This window comes from Coregonus clupeaformis, chromosome 26 (genome assembly GCF_020615455.1).
Source record: "Coregonus clupeaformis isolate EN_2021a chromosome 26, ASM2061545v1, whole genome shotgun sequence".
Classification (NCBI taxonomy): Eukaryota; Metazoa; Chordata; class Actinopteri; order Salmoniformes; family Salmonidae; genus Coregonus; species Coregonus clupeaformis.
Window position 1 is genome coordinate 1,670,613 of NC_059217.1, and position 27,242 is coordinate 1,697,854.

General features: G+C 44.1%; 1 protein-coding gene across 9 annotated transcripts in view; it reads right to left on the bottom strand.

The window, feature by feature from the left end:
- Positions 1-27,242, bottom strand: part of LOC121540500 (receptor-type tyrosine-protein phosphatase F) — a 422,639-nt gene that overhangs the window by 8,174 nt on the left and 387,223 nt on the right. For 7 of the 9 annotated variants that reach the window (XM_041849427.2, XM_041849426.2, XM_041849423.2 and 4 more), the window contains 8 exons: positions 26,597-26,709; positions 17,993-18,025; positions 13,389-13,486; positions 4,024-4,147; positions 3,188-3,363; positions 1,826-1,945; positions 1,452-1,606; positions 499-784 (listed from right to left, as the gene is read on the bottom strand). In XM_041849427.2, the coding sequence (XP_041705361.1) occupies positions 499-784; positions 1,452-1,606; positions 1,826-1,945; positions 3,188-3,363; positions 4,024-4,147; positions 13,389-13,486; positions 17,993-18,025; positions 26,597-26,709 (1,105 nt within the window). The remainder of the gene's footprint in view (positions 1-498; positions 785-1,451; positions 1,607-1,825; positions 1,946-3,187; positions 3,364-4,023; positions 4,148-13,388; positions 13,487-17,992; positions 18,026-26,596; positions 26,710-27,242) is intronic. The other 2 variants (XM_041849428.2, XM_041849422.2) reach the window with 1 other exon arrangement.

Genomic DNA, 27,242 nt, shown 5'->3' on the forward strand with positions numbered 1-27,242 from the left:
CCCCTCCTAAGAGATTCTATTAATCTCAGAGTTAGTGTGAGGGTGAGGAAAATTCCTCCTCCTCCTCCTCCTCCTCCTCCTCCTCCTCCTCCTCCTCCTCCTCCTCCTCCTCCTCGTTCCAAACACACTAAGACATTAACTTCCTGCTCCCACTGCATCGTACACACTGAGACGACAACGACAACAACAACTCTACTACTATTGTTTGTTAACTAAATGCCCCAGTTAGTAACTGTGCCAATTTTGTAGTCATTTCACTTAAATTCAAGCATAACAAGTCAAGTCCCTAGCATTCGAGTCTGACTTCAAGGCTGCGCTTCAACAATCTTTCAAGTTAAGTTCATAACATAGAACTGAACTGCAATGTACAAGGAGACGGGCTGTTACCACACTGTTTGTGTTGTCCTTCCAACTGCTATGGTCATTGTTTCCATCTGGGACCAGGCTACAAAGCAGGGCTGTTCCCATATTCTCAAGCTCCATGTTTTGTTACTCTACCTTGAACTCTAGCTCCATGGCGGTAACGGTGTCTCCGGGTGTGACCTGGGTGAGTTTCTGGATGTGTGCGTACAGGTTGCGTGCAGGGACCTCTGTGTTACCGCAGGTGGCAGCCTCTAGCAGGGCCTCGTGGATGAAGACATACTGGTCCTCCGTCTGCACCATGTAGTTCCGCTGAGCTCTCATACACGTCACATGACCGTAGATATCCACAGACTTCTCATGCTTCATACGCTCCAGCATGGCCTCGATCACGATGAAGCAACCGGTCCGCCCTACACCAGCACTGTGAGGACAAACAGGAAACCGTAACTGTAGAGCCATGTACAGACAGGAACAAATCAAAGAAAACATTTTTTTTCACATGCGCCGAATACAACTGGTGTAGACTTTACCGTGAAATGCTTGCTTACGAGCCCTTCCCAACGATGCAGAGTTTTAAAATAATGAAAATAATAATACAAATAAAATAGTAACACGAGGAATGAAATAAATACACAAGAACGGAGCTATACAGTATACAGGGAGTACCAGTACCAGAGCAATGTGCAGAGGTACAAGGTATTTGAGGTAGATATGTACATGAAGGAAGGGTAAAGTGATTAGGCATCAGGATAGATAATAATATGAGTAAAATAAAGAACAGAATAGCAGCAGCAAATGATGAGTGTAAAAGTGTCTGTGTGTATGTATGTGTGTTTGTGTTTGTGTTGTCTCGGTATGCGTGTGTATGTTATGTGTGTGTGTGTGTGTGTGTGTAGAGTTTGTGAATGTGTGTGGGAAAAGTCACATATCTCTTCTGACACATTTGTGAGATGTTTCTGGCTTACGCTTATTTCCACCAGTGGAAAGAGCCTCAACAGTGCAACTTCAGTGAACCCTTTTCTGGGCAGTTTTTTTGACTTCATTCCAGATGTTCGCAATGAAGGAGACGTGTCTGAGATGGGGGTTACCTGCAGTGGACCACCATGGGCCCTGCGTCTGTCGGGTTGCAGGCCTTGACCCTGCGTAGGAAGGCCAGGGTGGGGGTAGGGTACTCAGGCACTCCATGGTCCGGCCAGGCCATGAACTGGAACTGACGAACCTCTCTCTTCTCACTGGAGCCATTCTGGTAGAGCAACATATCAGAACACCACAAACACACACTGGTGGCCACATTCTGGGTAGTCTCTATAACAAATATTTATATTTGCAACACTGAGTTAGTTAGCAAGAGATTTGATAAATGCTTGAGAATACATTCTGGGATCACTGCCCACCAGCTGGTCAAGAGCTGGTCACTCTTGGGCTACAATACATACTATACCTCTACAGGTATGGCTCTTACCTTATAGAGGGTGAAGGTGCGTACGCTATAGGTAGCCAGCTCCACAGTGTCCAACATGGTCACCTGGATCATCCCATAAGTCTCTGTACCCCGACTGGGCCAGTACTGGTCACACTTCACCTGTACACACACAGGCAAAGAACAATGAAGTTCAGCCTTAGTGTAGAATAGTGTTACTGCAGTTACAGTAAGGGAATAGGGGCAAGGACTGGGGGTGAGAGAAGGGGCTAGTGTTCAGGGAATGGGACAGTAAGGGACTGGGGCTGATCTAAAGATAACAGCTTGAGCTGCTTCTGCTCCACTGTGTCATCCATGTCATGGAGAGATAGAGGGGGATAGAGGGAGAGAAGGAGAGAGAAAGAGGGGAGAGAGTGAAAAGCAGAGAGGGATGGCCAGCTGGGGATCAGGGGCCCATCTCTAGGGGAATCTAGGACCAGGGACCCTAGCCGGCATGGAAATGACTGCTGTCCCTAACATTACTGAAGGCTAGTACTGTGCTCTGGTTGTTCACAGGGGAGGGGGTGTCACTGCGTCCCGGCCGTCCCCATGTCAGTCGCTACGAACAGTCCTGTGGTCTGTTCTCTTTCAGGTCCTCTCCTCTCTAGTGAGACTGATAGTAAGGGGTGAAAATTGTCATGTCTAGATTTAATACAGCTTTTGTTAAATTGACGTCAAAAGTTGAATTATTTTTCATTTTAGCTAAGCATAACCCTTTTCCTAATTCTACTAACATGCTATGTTAATTCTCCTAACCTGCTGCTTAAGTTCTCCTAAACCTGCTACAAAAAGTCAATTTTGACAAAAGCTGTATCCCTTCTAGACAAAACCAGCGAAAATAGAGTTTATCAGAGGACACAGAGGTGGGGTTGGGATATTACCAGCAGACACCTTGCTGTGGAGATGATGACACACAGGGGCAAAGATTCAAAGGTGAAAGGTAATTTAATGATGAGTTGACCCCTCATGGGGTCAGAGAGACAGGTGTGATATTAAGTTTGGTTGGAAGCTGTGGCACGAAAGGATGACCTTTAGGGAACACAGTTATTAATGGTGCTAGTGATAGTGTGTGTGACACCCTTCTCACTTACACACTTCCTTCTCTCTTGCTGCCATCATGCAGTCACAGTGTTATTTACCGAGTCAATTGAAATACCTCGATTAGGGTTTTGCCACCTAACAGTCGACACTCACACCTTCTGTCCATTAGAGAGCCAGGGTGAGACTACTGGGACTGTTATAGTCTGTGAGTGCAGGGTCAATGACTGCAGAGGGTGAATCAATGGTCAGGACGTGTGTGGGGGGAGAGTGGGGGGTGTGTGTGTGTGTGTGTGTGTGTGTGTGTGTGTGTGTGTGGTCACTCACCCGTGACTTCTCCTCCAGTCTGGTCATCATGACGATAGTGTTGGTCCTCTGCTCCCATACCATCCTCCAGAAGTCACTCAAGGTTTCAGGAAGCGGGCCCTGTGTAGCGATGTAGTCGTTCTGCTTCCTGTAGCCGTCTATGTAGTTAGCATTGATGTAGTCGCTACCTGGCACTCCTGTAGCACGGTGAAGGAAGGCAGTGTTAGGAAACAATAGAGCTGTGTCCCAAATGGCTCCCTTTATAGTGCACTACTTTTGACCAGGGCCCATAGGGTAGTGTACTATATAGTACAATAGTGTGCTATATACAGGGGATAGGATGCCATTTGGGATGCCACCTAGCAGGGTTTCAACACGGTATCAACACCCCCTCCCCAGCATGAAACAGTCCCACACATCACCACACATTAGAGAGAAGAGAGACGCATTCACAACCAGTAGGATGCAATTACATGTATATCACTGACTGACTCCAAACTGAGACAGACGGACAGTAAGTGAGGGAGAAGCATTGTCACACCTGGGGATTGGGTTGAGAGATATATTGTTGTTGTTGTGACTTATGTCTTTGCTGTCTACAGACTTGGCTTTGGATGTTCTTTATTGAGACAGCCTCACTTAGTTAATAACATCACAATACCTCCCACCACCCCTCCCTAAAAAGTAAAACATCACCTTAAAACACCTCACCTCAAAACACCAAAACAACAACCCAAAAACTCTTTATTGAGATATGCTCAATTATTTAATAACACATTACCTCCCCACATCCAGCCTTAAAAAGTGAAATAAACCTTGAAAATGCCTCACAACAACAACAAATCCACCAAACATACCGTCGACGGAGGTGAGGATAACCCTGGAGTGGTCGTAGGCGATGACATTTGCATAGCGGTTCTTTGGCTTGTTTACTTCCAGGTTAGAATGTTCCCACGTGAACTGCTGGCCAGGGTCTACAGACTGATGGGAGGAGGGATGGAGGGAGAGAGGGCGAGGGAGAGAGAGAAGGGGAGATAGAGAGGGGGAAGGAGGGGGGTAGAGAGATGGAGGGAGGGAGGGAAAGAGAGATGGAGGGAGGGAGGGAAAGAGAGAGAGGGGGAGGGAGGGAGAAAGGGGGTTAGGGGGAAGGAGAGAGAGACAGAGAGAGAGGAGGAAGAAGAGATATTGTAATATTTCCTGTAATATTTTTTTAAACTCAATAGCCTTGCAGTGTTTTGTGAGGAAAGTAGGTTCAGTATGTTTCATTCTAAAGGATGATGGAGGCACCAGAACTCATTCCCCATCCTTTTCAATGTCTGTTCTGTAATAAAAGCAGCCCTATGTGATCCCACAGCACTCTGGCTTGCCCCCGGGCTGTTTGTAGTCATAAAATCACCTCTCGGTCGTGACTCTACCATCTCTGGGCCACCTAATGGCCAAGGAGAGCTGTGCTGATGAAATCAAGGAGTCACGGAGGTGAACAGAGCAGAAACAACCTCTTTGTCAGCGTTCCTGAATCTACCCAGCCTGAGGTCACGACCTCCAAGCCCCTCCACACAGAGAGGGCAGAACCCTCAGGATGAATTAGAACACTGTGGCCGTACCCCAAACATAGGAAATATCTACACTATAACAAGCTAGTACAAATCAGATATTACTATTGTTTTCAAATAAGGAAGAAGAAAATGAGGAGGCTGTCCAGAGACCATTGAAAGAAGTTGAAACAATGTTTCTTGGTGGAACAATGTAGTATAGAGTACTCCACAAATACATACAGTATATAGAAGTAGTTCATACTACAGTATCTGACACAGTGAGGGAGAGCGGAACATACGGCAGGCCGGGCATGGGTTAGCCACGGCCATGCAGGTTGATGATTCATCTGAGAACTGTATTGATCCCTGGCATTGGAAAAAGGCTCTGGTCCAACTAAATAATGATAAACACTACATTGTTATTCATTATTGACCATTCTGTTCTGATCACTGATCTCACATCATACTGAAAAACAAATACATACTCTCTCCGCAACCCCCTTTTCTCCCACACACACACACACACACACACACACACACACACACACACACACACTGAAAAAAGGCTGCACATTCTGGTTGTTTCCTCCTGACTGACTGGCTGGGAAGGCACGTGGGCCCCAGTCTGACTGCCGATAAGAATGACATTGGTGAGAGAGGTTGAGCGCACATCTTATTTAACAGCCTATTAGGTAAAGCCTTTGCTGCGTTGCTCTGACAAATCACACACATTATTGCTAATGCGCCCCGCGGATGTGAATATCAGTTACCGTGGATGTCACTGCAATCACGCTCTCTTGCCGACACTGCCGCATTTCCATTCCTCCCAGAAACAAAACAGGAACCCACAAAACAGTCAGATAAAAAGACAAAAGCCCAGAGGGCCGCCACCATGTGTACCTCTGTGAGGCAGAGATACCATGCTAACGTTTGGCACAAGAGGCTGAATTTACATAGGCGAGGAAAATTGACTTTGACATTTGAAGAGCCCTCAGCTTGTTTTCCACTAGCTGTGTGTGTGTGTGTGTGTGTGTGTGTGTGTGTGTGTGTGTGTGTGTGTGTGTGTGTGTGTGTGTGTGTGTGTGTGTGTGTGTGTTTTCCACAAGCTGCATCCTAAACCAGCAGCACGGTGATGCTTCAAGAATAGCTCCTGTATTTCAGCTGATATCAAATCCTGTCAATACACTTCATACAGTAACTGACTGTGGCCCAAATGGCCCAATATTATTCCATATATAGTGCACTAGTTTTGACTAGAGCCCTATGGACCCTGCCATTTGTGGCATTCACTACTTATATTGTGTCTTTTGTAATGCTTAACATACTTCTATATTACTGCTTCAGTTAGCTACACAGGTAGCACGGTGTACTATTCTGTTTATATAACAAATAAAATTTTTATTTAAACAGCTTCTCTAAGGAGGGTGATAATAGTGCAGGATTATAATAAGCTATTTCCCTGCTAACATGCCCAAACACACCACCCACACATGCACTGATACAGTACAAACTGTAAAAAATTTGCTTACACACACACACACACACACAGTCACGCACACATCTGCACATACAATACGGCTGACAGTCTGTCTGGCCGAGTGGCTGAAAGACATTGTTTGTTGTATTTATCATAGAACGTAGGAAACAATATCTCCACTTCACTGATCCTCAACACTGGGGCCCCACAAGGGTGCATGCTCAGCCCCCACCTGTACTCCCTGTTAACCCATGACTATGACTGCGTGGCCAAGCACGCCTTCAACTCAATCATCAAGTTTGCAGACGACACAACAGTAGTAGGCTTGATTACCAACAATGACGAGACCGCCTACAGGGAGGAGGTGAGGACTCTGGGAGTGTGGTGCCAGGAAAATAACCTCTCACTCAACGTCAACAAAACAAAGGAGATGATCGTGGACTTCAGGAAACAGCAGAGGGTGCACCCCGCTATCCACATTGACGGGACCGCAGTGGAGAAGGTGGAAAGCTTCAAGTTCCTTGGCGAACACATCACTGACAAACTGAAATGGTCCACCCACGCAGACAGTATGGTGAAGAAGGCGCAACAGAGCCTCTTCAGCCTCAGGAGGCTGAAGAAATTTGGCTTGGCACCTAAAACCCTCACAAACTTTTACAGATGCACAATTGAGAGCATCCTGTCGGGCTGTATCACTGCCTGGTACGGCAACTGCACCGCCCGCAACTGCAGGGCTCTCCAGAAGGTGGTGCGGTCTGCCAAACACATTACCGGGGGCAAACTACCCGCCCTCCAAGACACCTACAGCACCTGATGTCACAGGAAGTCCAAAAAGATCATTAAGGACATCAACCACCCGAGCAACTGCCTGTTCACCCCGCTATCATCCAGAAGACGAGGTCAGTACAGTTGCATCAAAGCTGGGACCGAGAGAATGAAAAACAGCTGTTATCTCAAGGCCATCAGACTGTTAAATAGCCATCACTAGCACATTAGAGGCTGCTGCTGCCTATTGAAATCACTGGACACTTTAAGAAATGGAACACTAGTCACTTTAATCATGTTTACATATCTTGCACTACTCATCTCATATGTACAGTGGGGAGAACAAGTATTTGATACACTGCCAATTTTGCAGGTTTTCCTACTCACAAAGCATGTAGGTCTGTAATGTTTATCATAGGTACACTTCAACTGTGAGAGACAGAATCTAAAACAAAAATCCAGAAAATCACATTGTATGATTTTTTTGTAATTATTTTGCATTTTATTGCATGACATAAGTATTTGATACATCAGAAAAGCAGAACTTAATATTTGATACAGAAACCTTTGTTTGCAATTACAGAGATCATACGTTTCCTGTAGGTCTTGACCAGGTTTGCACACACTGCAGCAGGGATTTTGGCCCACTCCTCCATACAGACCTTCTCCAGATCCTTCAGGTTTTGGGGCTGTCGCTGGGCAATACGGACTTTCAGATCCCTCCAAAGATTTTCTATTGGGTTCAGGTCTGGAGACTGGCTAGGCCACTCCAGGACCTTGAGATGCTTCTTACGGAGCCACTCCTTAGTTGCCCTGGCTGTGTGTTTCGGGTCGTTGTCATGCTGGAAGACCCAGCCACCACCCATCTTCAATGCTCTTACTGAGGGAAGGAGGTTGTTGGCCAAGATCTCGCGATACATGGCCCCATCCATCCTCCCCTCAATACGGTGCAGTCGTCCTGTCCCCTTTGCAGAAAAGCATCCCCAAAGAATGATGTTTCCACCTCCATGCTTCACGGTTGGGATGGTGTTCTTGGGGTTGTACTCATCCTTCTTCTTCCTCCAAACACGGTGAGTGGAATTTAGACCAAAAAGCTCTATTCTCTGGTCTTTGCCATTGTGGAGAGGTTGGAGTCAACTGTAGTGATGTTACTCTTGATACCGGAGCTCCGAGGCATGAGTTGAAATCGCTAAGAAGCTAACTTCGAAGCAGTGTGCCGATGCGTGTATCACTTTATCAGAAGTACGTCACCAATGACGTCTGAAGCTTAATTTGATCACGTGCTTTTTCAAACCGTGTGTTGCAAAATGCGAGATCCCACTGATTTCGTCGTACTTACATATTGTTATGATTGTGTACAAAAGGTTTCACCTGACTGGTAGTTTAGCAGGTAGAGTAGGGAACATTCAGGGATGTGAGGGTATGAGGTTGAATCCCGTTGAAGGCACACTATTTTGAAAATTGTTCTTTCTGCATTGCTGTTAAAATAATTTGTTTTATTTAGTATAGTATAAGCTTCTGTCTTAAGCATCCTAAATAATGCCATAGATTCCATTTTTGAAAAAGAGAACTTGAAGGCAAAAAAAGGGAAGCATGATGTAAGATACAAACCTGGTATTCCAACTGATTATAGGCTACTAAAGCAAACAACTTACCGCTGCACCACAATGTTATGACGGATACAACAGAGAAAAAATACCTCTATCTGATAATCACACGCTGCTATTTATTGCTGACCAGCAGATGTCACTAAAGTGCATTGTGAACAGATAATTAACCGTTCTTCAGCACAATTTGGTGAAAGCGCCGAAGCCTTCAGAAAGCCTCGGTTTCCCATCACTACTAAACTGATAGTGATTACAATCAAAACAGATCAAAACGGCATGGCTAGCCACTCAATCATTAAAGGTTTGAGACTTGCTCCCACTCTGATCTGTTCCCTAGATAAATATGTTCTTACGGAATTACTACCACATATCAGTTAAATTCGTACAGCATTCTCACTAACGGGTGCAACAAATATAGTCTCTTACAAGACAAACCTCAAAATATGTTAATGAGTCAGAAACAACAATACCATACTCCCACTCATGTTCAAAATGCAGTATGGTACTGTATTCTGAATTACAGTAAAATTAATGGCAGCAATTGGCCAGTAATTTACTATAGATTTTCAGGACAAGGTTTGTCGAATTCCTCAAATACTGAGAAGTAGAATTAGTTAGAATTAGTTAGAATTAGTGTTAGGGTTTGAATTACGTTAAGGTTACAATTAGTGTTAGGGTTTGAATTATGTTAAGGGTTAGGAGCTAGGGTTAGTTTTAAGGTTAGGGTTAGGAGCTAGGGTTAGGGTTAGATTTAGGTTTAGGGTTAGGGAAAATAGGATTTTTAATGGGACTGAAATGTGTGTCCCCACAAGGTTAGCTGTACAAGACTATGTGTGTGTGTGTGTGTTGTTATTTATGGCACCTGTCTACAGATCCACCGAGGGAAAAACAGCCACATGGGCTATGCAGTAGATCAAATGCACTAGAAATGTTAAACAGACCTATCATTTGCTATAACTGAGCGATGCAGCAGCGGCACAGCAGTATTTAAAAAGCATCTCACATTATTTTTTTGGGATGAGATCCTAATCTAGCGAGGCACATTAGGAGGTGATTATGTCGGGTGAAAAGCCTGGTTAATACCTGTGGTCACTCCCCAGTGTACATTACCAGCCAAGCTCTCTCATAAATTGTTTGCAAATTCCCAATCCTAAATTTGTCATCTCTGGCTGAATCAACGCTCCCTGAGCATATGGTGTTGCTTCCTTCCTCTAGGTCAGCAAAAGGCATCAGTCCCCACTACTGAGGAAACGTTGGAGTTGGACAGAATGTGCCAAACAGAGTAAGGCACAATCAACTAACAACTGTCATTGTTTTCACCTGTCTGAATACAGCGCAGGCAGGGAGAATGAAGGATTCCTTAGTGAGAGTCTTGGACTGGCACAAGGCAGCACTCACCACTCAGTAGCTGGCAGTGATCATGAATCACTCATCGTAGGCAATTAAAAATAAAGGTGTGTGTGTATATGTGTGCGTGTGTGTTGCCCATACAAACCAGAGTGAGAACTTTAGCTCAGACTTTTACTACCTAATTGCTTTGTTCACCCTTTAAAAGACAACAGTTGACATAGTCTGGGCTTCTATCCCAACCCTCACCATTGAAATGTCATTTAAACAGTATTCATAACCTATTAAAGACACTCACAGTACTCTGAGGACTACTACACTTTGAGTAGTGATGACTGTATTAGGATTATACTTATACAAATGTGTGTGTTAGAGGCCAATCACAGACTCATACTCTGTTCTAAATGGCAGAACAAAGGGTGCAGGTGTAGGGGGAGAGAAGTTCAAGCTTTCTAAAATACAGTATATTACTGTATTCTCTGTGGATACAGCATTCTCACTCACGGGTCAACAAATATAGCCTCTTACAATGCACGCCTTAAAATATGTTAATAAGCCAGAGACTCTTCCCCGCCCACAAAATTTTCCCACAATGCACCATAACTCTGTAAAACACATTTAAGGTATTTTATTGTGCGTTCTACAGTGTTTTACTATTGAAATAACAGAAAAGTCTTACAGTGTGCTGTAAAACAAATGTACAATATTTTACTGTCCATTCTAAAGTGTTTTACTGTTGAAATTACAGAAAAGTCTTACAGTGTGTGTGTGTGCGTATGTGTGTGCGCATGGCTGTGTGCGCTTGTTGTTATTTATGGCACCTGTCTACAGATCCACTGAGGGAAAAACAGCCACACAGGCAATACAGTGGATCGAACGCACTAGAAATGTTAAACAGACCTATGATTTGCTATAACTGAGCGATGCAGCAGCGGCACAGCAGTATTTAAAAAGCATCTCCCATTCTTTATCCGATGATATCCTAATCTAGCGAGGCACATTAGGATGTAATTGTGTCTGGTGAAAAGCCTGATTTATTTCTGTTGTCACTCCCCAGCGTACATTACCAGCCAAGCCCTCTCATAAATTGTTTGCAAAGTCCCAATCATAAATTTGTCATCTCTGGCTGAATTGACGCTCCCTGAGCATATGGTGTTGCTTCCTTCCTCTGTGTCAGCAGAAGGCCTCAGTCCCCACTAATGAGGAAACGTTGGAGTTGGACAGAATGTGCCAAACAGTGTAAGGCACAATCAACTAACAACTGTCATTGTTTTCACCTGTCTGAGTACAGCGCAGGCAGGGAGAATGAAGGATTCCTTAGTGAGAGTCTTGGACTGGCGCAAGGCAGCACTCACCACACATTAGCAGGCAGTGATCATGAATCACTAATCGTAGGCAATTAAGAATAAAGGTCTATGTGTGAGAATTTTAGCTCAGACTTTTTACTAGCTATTTGCATAATTTTACCTAATTGCTTTGTAAACCCTTTAAACAGTTGACATAGTCTGGCCTTCTATCCCAACCAAACTTAATTTAAACAGTATTCATAACCTATTAAAGACACTCACAGTACTCTGAGGACTACTACACTTTGAGTAGTGATGACTGTATTAGGATTATACTTATACAAATGTGTGTGTTAGAGGCCAATCACAGACTCACACTCTGTTCTAAATGGCAGAACAAAGTGTGTGTAGACGACAATGTTTGAAATAGGCCTAGCTTGTGCATCACTATCCCTAGCTATCACCAGAGAGGAAGAGGCAAAGCGAGAGGATTACCTCCGCCCAAAATCGTCTCCACGAGATAAGCAGACCTTTTTGCATGGAGGTCTATGAGAGAGTGTCAAATTCTTATTTGATCACAGAGTAATGTTTAGGTTGTTACAAATGTACAACCTGGCATTCTGCAACTTTGAGAAAAACAACTTAGTTATACCTGTTGTTCACACACGTATCTGCCCTCTCATTGGCTAGAATGATCCCACCTGATCTCGTCTCCTCCCGCCTGCCTTCCATCTTTGAGGAGTATTTTCATTGTTAGAGCAGTACTTGAACCTCTTGTCAATATAATAGATCATCTTTGCTATCACTAGCTGACAACAGGGAAGAAATTCGAGGCAGAGACAGAAAGCGAGACACCCCCTAATTATTTTAGGATCAGGGCAGGCCCACTCAGGTCTGCTTATTGCCCCCGCCCCGTGGAGGGGATGCCCCAGAGCGAAACATCTCACTGGCAAAATATATTTCACTGGCAAAATGTTGCCAGTTCGCTCTGGGGCAAACCCTCCGCGGGGCAGGGGCAATAAGCAGACAATAAGGGGATGCGATTAATCTGGCCCGTGTGCCCGGGTAGGTGTGTTTTGCACTGGGTGAAAGTTGATTGCATTTGTTTTGGAATCAGGCTGCCTAGGGGGCGTGAGCCAGGTGCCCCGTTCAAAGCCCACTGCGAAGTCGGCTCAAAACGAAAGTGACGTAATTAAGAACGTGGAGTAATCAAATCAATTTGTATTTGTCACATACACGTGTTTAGCAGATGTTATTGCGGGTGTAGCGAAATGCTTGTGCTTCTAGCTCCGACAGTGCATTAATATCTAACAATTTCACAACATATACCCAATACACACAATCTAAGTAAGGAATGGAATTTAAGAATACATATATGGAGAAGCAATGACTCTTAATGAGTAAGATTCTGTGTTTTCACATGCAAAAATTGCTTTATCCCAATGAAAACTAGTTTGAAAATTCTAACATATATTTTATGGAAAAGTATATTTAACATTTTAGCAGACGCTCTTATCCAGAGCGACTTACTGGAGCAATTAGGGTTAAGTGCCTTGCTCAAGGGCACATCGACAGATTTTTCACCTAGTCGACTCGGGGATTAGAACCAGCGACCTTTCGGTTACTGGCACAACGCTCTTAACCACTAAGCTACCTGCCGCCCATATGTTTTACATATATGTTGTATGTTACTGAATGATGCACCATGCTGCCTTGTTGACAACATAACCGAGCGGCGCAGATTACTGTTTGATTTGAGAAGGGCACTCCTCGGTCACCGCTTTTGCCCATTCACGTCACAGGCCATAGGCCGGTGCCCCGTGGCTCATCATAATCGAATCCGCCCAATGGTTGCGTTCCCCTGCCGAGACATTGTATGCATCAACCAATGGTTGCGTGCCACGTCATCGACTGTGTCATCGTTACCGAAAGGGTTCTACCTGGAACCAAAAAGGGTTCTTCAAAGGGTTATCCTATGGGGACAGCCGAAGAACCCTTTTAGGTTCTAAATAGCACCTTCTTTTCTAAGAGTGTAGTGATAAAGACAGCCAGTGGTTGCAGGGCAGTGTGTGAGCCATAATCAGAGTGTCAAGCTAGTCTGTTGAGAGAGACTATAGATCTGGAGACTATAGAGACCACAGTATATGAGCGAACTGAGTTGTAGACAACCAGTGGTGGTCAGCTGGGCAGAGCAGGGGTAGTTACCTCATACTCCTGTGAGAAGCGGAGTCCGTCGTTGGCCTTAAGTCGCTCCAAGTGGCTAGCCAGATCAGTAGTGGAGATGGGAGGGTGCTCCCTCATCCCTGAAGGAGAGAGGAAGAGGGTTACCTATTTACAGCAGTAAATAAAACTTTCCTTCAGCTATGGATGAAGCGTATAACACAGTGTGATATATGGACGCACACACACTTGCAGCAGGTTGACGTTTATAGGGATGAGTCTTGTCCTGGAGGAAGAACTGAGCGATTTCTGCTAGATGGGCCAGCTGCAAAGTCAAAATTGGCTATATTGTAAACATTTATGAAAACAAAATGTGCTTTTTGTTCTTAACTTAAGGTTAGGGTTAGGCATTAGGGTTAGCAGTGTGGTTAAGGGTAAGGTTAGGTTTAAAATCAGATTGTATTACTTTGTGGCTGTGCCAGCTAGTGTCCGTTCTGCAGAGCTGCCTCCAGAAAAAGATTCATGATGAAAAAGCTAACCTGCACACATGCATGCACCACCCGCACGCAACAGACATATGCACACTGAATGTGAGATATGCAACCAGAGAACTGATGCATGTGCAATGACAAAGCACAGAGCTCATTGAGAGTGGTGATATGGAAAGAAGTGTGTGGAGAGAGAGAGAGAGAGAGAGAGAGAGAGAGAGAGAGAGAGAGAGAGAGAGAGAGAGAGAGAGAGAGAGAGAGAGAGAGAGAGAGAGAGAGAGAGAGAGAGAGAGAGAGAGAGAGAGAGAGAGAGAGAGGTGAAATCTAAGTCTAGCTCTACAACACCATGCTGTGGGTCACTCCTGTGAAAGGAGTGAGTGAGCAAGTGAGTGCATCAGCATGCTGTTGGTTGGCTGTAGCCCACAGCAACATAAGTACGAGTGGGAGGGGTCAGGAGGCGTTCAGAGCATTATGTTTTAACAACAGGTCACTTTCCATTTTTCCATGAAATGTTAAGTTAAAACTATCCCTTGCTATAGCTAGATAAGACAACATCTTAATACATTAGTAATGGTATTATCACAAAGCAAAACACTTTATTCACAAATAACATGTGATTCTGGAAAGAAAATATACCACATACAGTTGCTACCAGGTTATATACAGTGGGGAAAAAAAGTATTTAGTCAGCCACCAATTGTGCAAGTTCTCCCACTTAAAAAGATGAGAGAGGCCTGTAATTTTCATCATAGGTACACGTCAACTATGACAGACAAATTGAGAAAAAAATTCCAGAAAATCCCATTGTAGGATTTTTTTATGAATTTATTTGCAAATTATGGTGGAAAATAAGTATTTGGTCACCTACAAACAAGCAAGATTTCTGGCTCTCACAGACCTGTAACTTCTTCTTTAAGAGGCTCCTCTGTCCTCCACTCGTTACCTGTATTAATGGCACCTGTTTGAACTTGTTATCAGTATAAAAGACACCTGTCCACAACCTCAAACAGTCACACTCCAAACTTCACAATGGCCAAGACCAAAGAGCTGTCAAAGGACACCAAAAACAAAATTGTAGACCTGCACCAGGCTGGGAAGACTGAATCTGCAATAGGTAAGCAGCTTGGTTTGAAGAAATCAACTGTGGGAGCAATTATTAGGAAATGGAAGACATACAAGACCACTGATAATCTCCCTCGATCTGGGGCTCCACGCAAGATCTCACCCCGTGGGGTCAAAATGATCACAAGAACGGTGAGCAAAAATCCCAGAACCACACGGGGGACCTAGTGAATGACCTGCAGAGAGCTGGGACCAAAGTAACAAAGCCAACCATCAGTAACACACTACGCCGCCAGGGACTCAAATCCTGCAGTGCGAGACGTGTCCCCCTGCTTAAGCCAGTACATGTCCAGGCCCGTCTGAAGTGCATTTGGATGATCCAGAAGAGGATTGGGAGAATGTCATATGGTCAGATGAAACCAAAATATAACTTTTTGGTAAAAACTCAACTCGTCATGTTTGGAGGACAAAGAATGCTGAGTTGCATCCAAAGAACACCATACCTACTGTGAAGCATGGGGTTGGAAACATCATGCTTTGGGGCTGTTTTTCTGCAAAGGGACCAGGACGACTGATCCGTGTAAAGGAAAGAATGAATGGGGCCATGTATCGTGAGATTTTGAGTGAAAACCTCCTTCCATCAGCAAGGGCATTGAAGATGAAACGTGGCTGGGTCTTTCAGCATGACAATGATCCCAAACACACCGCCCGGGCAACGAAGGAGTGGCTTCGTAAGAAGCATTTCAAGGTCCTGGAGTGGCCTAGCCAGTCTCCAGATCTCAACCCCATAGAAAATCTTTGGAGGGAGTTGAAAGTCTGTGTTGCCCAGCGACAGCCCCAAAACATCACTGCTCTAGAGGAGATCTGCATGGAGGAATGGGCCAAAATACCAGAAACAGTGTGTGAAAACCTTGTGAAGACTTACAGAAAACGTTTGACCTGTGTCATTGCCAACAAAGGGTATATAACAAAGTATTGAGAAACTTTTGTTATTGACCAAATACTTATTTTCCACCATCATATGCCAATAAATTCATTAAAAATCCTACAATGTGATTTTCTGGATTTTTTTTTCTGATTTTGTCTGTCATAGTTGACGTGTACCTATGATGAAAATTACAGGCCTCTCTCATCTTTTTAAGTGGGAGAACTTGCACAATTGGTGGCTGACTAAATACTTTTTTTCCCCACTGTATAGCTATTGATCCTGAAACTAATGATGCTGAAATTGTAACCTCAAAGTGCGGGACTTACAGAACACATACATGTACAGTATATATAATCTCATTCAGCGGCAAGAGCTTAGGACTTCATGCAGGAACAATCTTTCATCTCGGCTTTCTCCTCAAATCAATAACAAATGGATTATCCTCCAAAATGACAGAACAGACAGAGACCTAGACACCACTAAACAACAAACACAGACACAAAATGTCTCAAACATTTAATATTTATTCAAAGAATAAATTGATTGTATTATATTCAAGAACCTCTATGTATATAACTGCGTTATCATCTTATAGGATTATTATTAAAGACCCTAAGCTCTGACCTCTAACCCCTGACTCTCTCCTATAACCCCTGACCTCCCACAAACAGCCATCCAACCATCCAATCAAACACTGTGGATAGTTATCAGCCAGGTGAAAGTTCTGAGGCCAGCCTGTGGAAAGGAAGTGATACGACTAGTGGGGAGGGGGGGGGGGGGGGAATCAAATGTTCACAGAGAAGGTGCAGCTAGCATGGAGCTGAGATGAGATGGCCTTAGTGGGTGACATACAGAAAACAGCAGTGGAGAATGATTAGAGAGGGTGGAGGTGGGTGTTGTTGGAGGAGGGGAGTGGGGTGTTCCACCTCAGCTCCCAAAGTAGCACCATCATAACACTTCCTGTAGGTTTTGGTGCAACATTCACTGACTACATAAACTAACTACTGTATATACAGAACATGATCAGTACTAATACTAATTGATGGGTGCTTATATTTCTTCTATTACAGCTCAGACTGTGCCTCAGGGGGAGTTGGGATATGCAAAAAATACATTTACAATTCACACATACGTATAATACACACTTGTACATGTGTGAATTGGAAATGTATTTTTTGCATATCCCAACTCCCCCTGAGGCACAGTCTGAGCTTTGATTGTGCTACTGAGAAAACTGATTTAGAGTGACTCAGATATCAGATAGAGAGAGAAGAGAGAGAGAGACAGACAGACAGACAGACAGACAGACAGACAGAGAGAGAGAGAGGCAGAGAGAGAGAGAGAGAGAGAGAGGCAGAGAGAGAGAGACAGAGGCAGAGAGAGAGACACAGATGCAGAGAGAGAGAGACAGAGGCAGAGAGAGAGAGAGAGAGAGCAGAGAGAGAGAGAGAGGCAGAGAGAGAGAGACAGAGAGGCAGAGAGAGAGAGACAGAGAGGCAGAGAGAGAGAGACAGAGAGCGAGAGAGACAGACAGAGAGAGAGACAGAGAGAGAGACAGAGAGAGAGAGAGAGACACAGAGAGAGAGAGAGAGAGAGAGAGAGAGAGAGAGAGAGAGAGAGAGAGAGAGAGCGAGACAGACAGAGAGACAGAGAGACAGAGACAGAGAGACAGAGAGACAGAGAGACAGAGAGAGAGAGACAGAGAGACAGAGAGACAGAGAGACAGAGAGACGGAGAGACAGAGAGAGAGACAGAGACAGAGAGAGAGACAGAGACAGAGAGAGAGACAGAGACAGAGAGAGACAGAGACAGAGAGAGAGAGAGACAGAGACAGAGAGAGAGAGAGAGAGACAGAGAGAGAGAGAGAGGCAGAGACAGAGAGAGAGAGAGAGGCAGAGACACAGAGAGAGAGGCAGAGACAGAGAGAGAGAGAGGCAGAGAGAGAGAGAGAGAGAGAGAGAGAGAGAGAGAGAGAGAGAGAGAGAGAGAGAGACAGAGAGAGAGAGAGAGAGAGAGAGAGAGAGACAGAGAGAGACAGAGAGAGAGAGAGAGAGAGAGAGAGACAGACAGAGAGAGACAGAGAGAGAGAGAGAGACAGAGAGACAGAGAGAGAGAGAGAGGATGGGGATATGCTTAAATAGGTAGAAAACAAAGAAGGAATGAAAACTAACTTGGAGTGTTCGGACAACTGAGGGCACTGGAACCTGTAGGGAGAAGATGGGGGAGGTTGGTGTGTCATACCCAACAACCAATACCAGAGGGATGATTCATGTTAAAGGGGGAAGAGAGGAAAAGGAGGGGAGAATAGGGTAAAGAAGGATTAGGAGAGAGATAACGGGGGGATAGAGAAAAAGCACCAAGGTTTTCAGAAAGCCTGGTTGTGTAAATGTCTGTACACCTGAAGTTAGTCAGTCTGTTAGCCTGGAATTCCAACATTCCTCTCAGTCTCAGCCTGTCTCCGCCCATGACAGTAGCCTGGTTCCAAACTAAATTGTTTGATTTCACCTCAATATATTGGGTCCAGGCTACCATGACAGTACAAACGTACCCTGACACATAACTATCTTAGACCTACATTTGAAAGCATATTCTTGACTATACAGTATGTACTACTACTCTATATTAAAGTATCATAGAGTGCTTTAGTATGCAACAAAGGCATCGATAGTAAAGAACTGAGCTATTAGGACACGCCTGCTGTCTAGCGCGGTTCTTCATTGTTGATCACGAAGGACACACAAGGTAAGAGGCAACTTAGTCAACAACATACCTGCCTCTATTTGTGTAAACAACATCTGACAGGTCCCCCACTGCTAGAGACCCACAAGCTGCCCATCTAATAGCACATTACTAGAACAAATACTAAGGAGGATCCCTGTAAAGGATCTAGCTTCAAAACAGTGTGGAGGGATGGAGGGGAGGGGAGAGAGAGTAGAGGGTTTGAAAGAGATGAAAAGAGGAATGAGGGGGAGAGAGATGAGATGAAGGGTTAGAGAAGAGAGGGGGGAGATAAGGCATAGAGTAAGAAACAGTGACAGCAAGAGATAGAGAGTGAGAAAGAGAGAAAGAGGGCGGGAGAGTGCACAGGAAGAAAGTGCTAGAGAGAGAGAGGAGAGGAGCAAGCACAGAAAGAAAGGGAGAGTGATTCTGTGGGCTTCATTCGAATGTAAAGCTTAAGACTCTCCACGCTGCTTTCAACAGTTGTTAATTCCCAAGCTGGGTCATTTCAGCCCACTAGAAGAGACACAGAGGCTGTGTCCCAAATGGCACTATATAGGGAATAGGGTGCCATTTGGGACGCAGCCTCAGAGACACTGATCTACTGAAAACGGATGGATATACTGTAGCGGTTCACATGTAAGCACCCTCTCTCTCTCTTTCTCTACTTCACAGTGAGATGAGTAGCAGTGTGGCCAGGACATTTTATACCGTAAAACTAGCCTGGGTACTTATTTGCTTAAATCACTGAACACAAAAGGTGCATCTTAGAGACAGGCTGCTATTTGAACCAGGTGTCTATTTCCTTAATGCACACAGCTTTTTCTCATTTGCATAGTTAATTGTTTAATTCCAGCATTCACTTCCAGATTTTAATCAATTTCTTCATTTCCTTCACCTTTTTGGCAGTTCTTACTTTTTCCACTAGATTTCTAGGGGTCTGTCGTCCTGAAGTTGTTGACTGTTTTTGTGCTTGCCAGTTATCTAGCGGTTCTCAGCTTTAGCAGCCAATGGCTAGCTATTTCTTACTGCCGATAAAAACGGATGATTGCCATCATTTTTTCGAATCATTACTGAATTATTGAATGGTAACCTCGTAAACAATTAATTTAGACACAGCGTTCATTTAAAACAGGCGTTTATTTGCTGAAATGTGTGACATTGCCTGGCTATTAAAAGGGACAGGCAGCTGCTTGAGACAGCGTTTAATTGACATTTTACGGTATGCTAAGAGATCATTTAGGCTTCTTAAGGTCATACATTTAGGTTTAGAGGGAGAGGACATCTCAACTCTCTGACTAAAACCAGTGCTTTGAGTTGTTGACGGACAGCTGGTACCTTCAATCCTCAACTACAGTATCTACCTTTGCATAGAATACACCAACAACACTTCAACCCAAGTACTACAAATACTACAAGACTGATATGATCCTATACATTAGGCCATGTTAACTTACAATCCTTCTCATCCTCAACCCTCCAATATAACAAAGACTAGATGACGATATCTACACAGCAAATTCTCCAGTGTTAAAAACAATAACAAATAACACTGAGGAAGTGTTGAGTCTGTGGACCCACACAGACACTGGAACAGTGTTAAATTAACACACTGCTTAGTGTAAAGCCTTATTCAGATATTTCCCAGAGTACCTTAACTTTTGAGTCAATTGTAGTTACCACCCATGACTGTATGGTTGCTGCATTCATCCATTTTCGGTCCTATGGACTTCACCAAGTGAGATCCTAATTGAATATGTTATAAATATATATATATATATATATATATATATATATATATATATATATATATATCTTTAAAGACATCCTCCAGTGATTTTTGAACTTTTCCTGTTGAAAAGAGATATCCCAAGTATAAAATACAGTAATGTACACACACTAAAGGGCACAAAAATTATGTTTTGAGCAAAATAGTGTTTTTAGACACAACTGCAAACTTCAAGGAGCAGGGAATTCAAGAAGTTGGTTTGATGGGATCGTGATGTCATCGGCCTCCCCCCTTGTGTGAGGAACAATAGAGAGCAATAGACAACAAAAGAGAAAACGTCCCCCCATTTGTGCTATGTCATGACTTACCTGGACCACCTATTGAGATGCCTTTTGTTAAGTAAATCAGATGTTAAATGAGGTGAAAAGGAGACTGGAGTGCCACTTTAACACAATGCCATACATATTTTATAAGGCTTGATTTTGAGTGCCTAGTTTTACCCTAATACAGGAGCCTGAAACTCATACACATCATTATCATATTTTCCAGCATGCTCTATTGCAGCTTGATTTTTCAAAATTGTTTGTTTCATTATCTGTTTGTGCAGGTACGTGGATTATTTAATTAATATCATGCTACTCAAATATAAATTACAAATATGTTACTTGGACTTATTGCACCTGTTACTGAAATGGTTGTTCCAGTTTAGATGCTTTAGGTCAGGACTCTCCAACCCTGTTCCTGGAGAGCTACCCTCCTGTATGTTTTCGCGCCAACCCCAGTTGAAACTAACCTGATTCAGTTTGTCAACCAGCTAATTATTAGAATCAGGTGTGCTAGATTAGGGTTGGTGTGAAAACCTACAGGATGGTAGCTTTCCAGGAACAGGGTTGGAAAGCCCTGCTTTAGGTAGTCTCATAGCTTAGTCTTCCCAACCCATTCTGAATACAGGTTCCAAAAGTTGTATATCCCTACAATGGCTGGATTCCAATAGGACATACACATCACCTTGTAAGTCAGCATAATGTGACTTGCAGGCCCCATGTGGCCTAAACCATGAGTTTCAGGCCATTGTATTACACTCAACAACAAAAAAAAGTTTATATTTGTCCCTAAAAAGGTACAATAACTTGTCACTGTAGTGGTACTCTTTAAGGTCATCCTTTATACCTTTGAAGTTATACCTTATGTCTCCTGAGTGGCGCAGTGGTCTAAGGCGCCGCATCGCAGTGCTAACTGTGCCACTAGAGATCCTGGTTCGAATCCAGGCTCTGTCGCAGCCGGCCGCGACCGGGAGACTCATGGGCGGCGCACAATTGGCCCAGCGTCGTCCAGGGTAGGGGAGGGATTGGCCGGCAGGGATGTAGCTCAGTTGATAGAGCATGGTGTTTGCAACGCCAGGGTTGTGGGTTCGATTCCCACGGGGGGCCAATAAAAAAAATTTGTATTCACTAACTGTAAGTCGCTCTGGATAAGAGCGTCTGCTAAATGTAAATGTAAGTGCATAATTGTACCCCAGTTCATACCTCAGGCCAGGAAGGAAGTAGGGTTGCAATATTTGTAATTTATTTTACCCCTTTTTCTCCCCAATTTTCGTGATATCCAATTGATAGTTACAGTCTTGTCCCATCGCTGCAACTCCCGTACGGACTCGGAAGAGGCGAAGGTCGAGAGCCATGTGTCCTCCGAAACACGACCCTCTTGACACACTGCTCGCTTAACCCGGAAGCCAGCTGCACCAATGTGTCGGAGGAAACACCGTACAGCTGGCGACCGAAGTCAGCATGCATGCGCCTGGCCCGCCACAAGGAGTCGCTAGAGTGCGATGGGACAAGGTCATCTCAGCCGGCCAAACCCTCCCCTAACCCGGACGACGCTGGGCCAATTGTGCGTCGCCTCATGGGTCTCCCGGTCGCGGCCGGCTGCGACACAGCCTGGGATCGAATCCAGGTCTGTAGTGACGCCTCTAGCACTGCAATGCAGTGCCTTAGACCACTGCGCCACTCGGGAGGCCCCGGGTTGCAAAATTGACTGGTTGAAGGATTTCAGATTTCTGGAAAACCTGGGAAATGTACCGTAATTTTCCAATCCTACCTGCAAGTCACATTATGCCAGTTTGCAAAGTGATTTGTAATTCCTATTGGAATCCAGGCAGAGTTAGGATATCCAACAGTTGGCATTTGTATTAATCAGCAATCTGCATTCGGAATGACTGCCAGGATTAGGAACATTGTGAGGAGACTACCTAAGACATTTAAACTGGAACAAACTTTTCAGTAACGGGTGCAAAAAATGTATGTTTATTTTTTTAAATCTTGGTGTAGCATAAGATTAATCAATGCATCAATGTACATAAACAAGTATAGATATTGAAACAAACAATTCTAAAAACCAACCTGCAATGGAGCATGCTGGAAAATGATTGGCGTGGATTTGGTTCAAAGTGATGTGTATGAGTTTCAGGTCCCTGTATTAGGGTAAAACTAGGCCCTCAAAATAAGGCCTTGTGAAATGTGTATGGTATTGTGTTATATAATACAATTTTTTAATGATAACATATTCACTTAGGATCTCAAGTCCAGAGGACTGAAAATGGATGAATGCAACAACCATGTCTCTGTCACTAACAAATACAGTCATTATAATGGAGCCGGAGGGGATGGCCACCATTTTACAGGCTCCTAACCAACTGTGCTATTTTGTTTGTTTTTTCACATTGTTTGTAACTAATTGTGTACATAATGTTGCTGCTACCGTCTCTTATGACCGAAAATAGCTTCTGGACATCAGAACAGCGATTACTCATCTCGAACTGGACAAAGATTTTTTCTTTAATGAGTCCGACGCGAAGGATATACTGCTTTGTCAAGACAAGGCCCAAATCCCTGTCATCAGTGTGAAGAAAAAATGGAGGAAAAGGGGGAGGAGGGCTGTGCCTTGTAAGAATTTGCCAACGAGTAGGTAAACCACCACATCCCTCCGTATTATTGGCCAATGTGCAATCATTGGAAAACAAACTGGACGATCTACGACTAAGACTATCCTACCAACAGGACATAAAAAACTGTAATAGCTTATGTTTCACTGAGACGTGGCTGAACGACGACATGGATAATATAGAGCTGGCTGGCTTCTCCATGTATCGGCAGGACAGAGCAGCTACGTCTGGTAAGACGAGGGGTGGGGGTGTGTGTCTATTTGTCAATAACTGCTGGTGCGCGATGTCTAATATTAAAGAAGTCTCTAGGTATTGCTCGCCTGAGGTAGAATACCTCATGATAAGCTGTAGACCACAATATCTACCGAGAGAGTTCTCATTAATATTTTTCGTAGCCGTCTATTTACCACCACAAACCGATGCTGGCATTAAAACCGCACTCAACGAGCTGTATAAGGCCATAAGCACACAAGAAAATGCTCATCCAGAAGCAGCGCTCCTAATGGCCGGGAACTTTAACACAGGCAAACTTACATCCGTTTTACCTCATTTCTACCAGCATGTCACATGTGCAACCAGAGGGAAAAATATCTAGACCACCTTTAATCCACACACAGAAACGCATACAAAGCTCTCCCTCGCCCTCCATTTGGCAAATCTGACCATAATTCTATCCTCCTGATTCCTGCTTACAAGCAAAAACTAAAGCAGGAAGTACCAGTGACTCGCTCAATACGGAAGTGGTCAGATGACGCGGATGCTACGCTACAGGACTGTTTTGCTAGCACAGACTGGAATATGTTCCGGGATTCATCCAATGGCATTGAGGAGTATACCACCTGTCACCGGCTTCATCAATAAGTGCATCGTCGACGTCGTCCCCACAGTGACCGTAAGTACATTTCCCAACCAGAAGCCATGGATTACAGGCAACATCCGCACCGAGCTAAAGGCTAGAGGCAAGCAACACTGAAGCATGCATGAGAGCACCAGCTGTTCCGGACGACTGTGTGATCACGCTCTCCGTAGCCGATGTGAGCAAGACCTTTAAACAGGTCAACATTCACAAAGCCGTGGGGCCAGACGGATTATCAGGACGTGTACTCATTTTCAACCTCTCCCTGACCGAGTCTGTAATACCTACAATGTTTCAAACAGAACACCATAGTCCCTGTGCCCAAGAAAGCGAAGGTTGACCGGTTGCATCACCGCCTGGTATGGCAACTGCTTGGCATCTGACCGTAAGGCTCTACAGAGGGTAGTGCATATGGCCAAGTACATCACTGGGGCCAAGCTTCCTGACATCCAGGACCTATATACTAGGCGGTGTCAGAGGAAGGCCCAAAAAATTGTCAAAGACTCCAGTCACCCAAGTTATAGACCGTTCTCTCTGCTACCGCAAGCTGTTAAGGACCGAAAGGCTCCTTAACAGTTTCTACCCCCAAGCCATAAGACTGCTGAACAATTAATCAAATTGCCACTCTAACTATTTACATTGACACTGCTGCTACTCGCTGTTTATTATCTATGCATAGTCACTTTACAAATTACCTCGACTAACCTGTACCCACGCACATTGACTCGGTACCGGTACCCCCTGTATATAGCCTCGTTATTGTTATGTACTTTTATTGTGTTACTTCTTGATTTATTTTATTTCTTTACTTTAGTTTATTTAGTAAATATTTTCTTAACTCTATTTCTTGAACTGCATTGTTGGTTAAGGGCTTGTAAGTAAGCATTTCACGGTAAGGTCTACACCTGTTGTATTCGGCGCATGTGACAAATAACATTTGATTTGATTTGATGTCTCCCGAGTGGCGCAGTGGTCTAAGGCACTGCATCGCAGTGCTAGCTGTGCCACTAGAGATCCTGGTTTGAATCCAGGCTCTGTCATAGCCGGCCGCGACCGGGAGACCCATGGGGCGGCGCACAATTGGCCCAGCGTCGTCCAGGTAGGGGAGGGAATGGCCGGCAGGGGATGTAGCTCAGTTGATAGAGCATGGTGTTTGCAACGCCAGGGTTGTGGGTTCGATAAAATAATGTATGCGCTAACTGTAAGTCGCTCTGGATAAGAGCGTCTGCTAAATGACTAAAATGTAAATTTGATGGGTGGTAACTCTACAATTTATTCGAAATGCAAGGCACTCTGGGAAATATTTGAATAAGGGTTTAAACTAAGCAGTATGTTAATTTAACACTATTCCGTTGTCTATAAAGGTCCACAAAGTCAATACTTTCAGTGTTGATTTAACACGGTGTAAAAATAAATAAATCATTACACTGGAGAATTTGCTGTGCAGTAAAGCAGGTACATTCCACTGATGATTGTTGACATTCAATTATTTGCCGACTATCTTTAATTTGAAATAACCAGCGTCTGATATGGGATGTAGCTCAGTTGGTAGAGCATGGCGTTTGCAACGCCAGGGTTGTGGGTTCAATTCCCACGGGGGGCCAGTGTGAAAAATAAAAAAATAATGTATACACTCACTAACTGTAAGTCGCTCTGGATAAGAGCGTCTGCTAAATAACTAAAATGTAAAATGTAAATGTAAATGATATTGTTCTAATTTAGCTGAATCATCTGCATATAAACTGAGAACTCAGAGGGTTTTTCTATTCCATCTTCTGCATTAAATTGCTTCTCCTAGCAAAGTGATGACAAAAATATACACATTTAACAGAATTTATCATAGCGTAGGAGTGTGACCAGTGGAGGTGGCTAGAGTCCAGGTTTTATAAACAACCTTGTTGGAGATTTGTCTGCAGGCACTGAAGTGGAAAGTTTGGCCATGGTTACTAAATTTGAATATAAGTGTGTCTGTGTGGGTTGTTTGTCTCAACAAGATCTCAAGGTTTCCCTTTGAAATTCGACATATTATGGATGAACATCTATTATTGACGCATTAATTCTGCATGGTTACAGGGTTAATTCCGCGTGGTTACAGGGTTAAAACAGAAACAACTCAAAGGGTTAACTTTATGTGTTAATTCCGGGTGGTTAAGGTTAGGGCTATGGTTTGGGGAAGGCTTAAAACAAAAATAATTTAAAACGACGCATCAGGTATCATCAGTATTCACAGTATTCTCGCGGCTTGCTAGAACATTGTGAACTGCGGTAGCGCAGTGGTCTAAGCAGCGTGCTCCGACTCCGAGCATCACGAGTTTGCTCCCACTGTCGGGCAATCGTTGTACATTTTTGGGGTGAGTGCCGAGGAAGGCCTATCGACATTCTCAGGACCTTTTCAAACGTCCGAATTCAAAGTATGTGTCTAGTGATCAGTCTGGTTTGCTAGTGTGTCTGGGTGGGTGAGTTTGTGTGTGTGTGTGTTTGTGTGTGTGTGTGTGTCTGGGTGAGTTTGTGTTTGTGTGTGTGTGTGTCTATACCTTGTGTCTGGTAGTTAAGTCGTCTCATCTCCACAGGGTCAGAGGAGTGGGCCAGCAGAGAGTCCTTCACCCCAGCAGAGTGCTCATCCTTGGCAGAGGGAGATGCTCGTTTCCTGGGGAGAGAGGCAGAGAGGAAAGGCCATGAGAGGAGTTGTAAACACAGTATATACTCTGTTCCAATATTCACACTACTACATAGAATGTAATGCATTAGGAATGTATGCTAAGGGGTATGCTAGAAGGCCTTCAGATATTGGAATGTAACCATACAGCAATGGCCTGCTGGCTTGGGATGGTCAACCTCTTATACAGATTACCCATCAGAACCCAACCCAAAGACTGACATCTGTTTATTTCTGCATTGATGTGGAAGATACCGGTGTTATGTATGGTACGACGTGCTGTACGTCGTACTGTACGTTGTTATGGTTTACGACAGTGTGCTGCGTTACGGATGAATGGGTTGTCAGAATGCGTGGCACATGTCATTAAACGACAGAGTGATGTTCAATGTGAAACTGTGCAGATGTCCGTTCTTTTACAACTAGGCTAGATATAACAACCGGATACCAAGACAATGCTCAATTTGCAGGTAGTTAAAAGTTAACAGTATGTTGTGTCTGTTGAGATGTGTAACTTCCTGAAA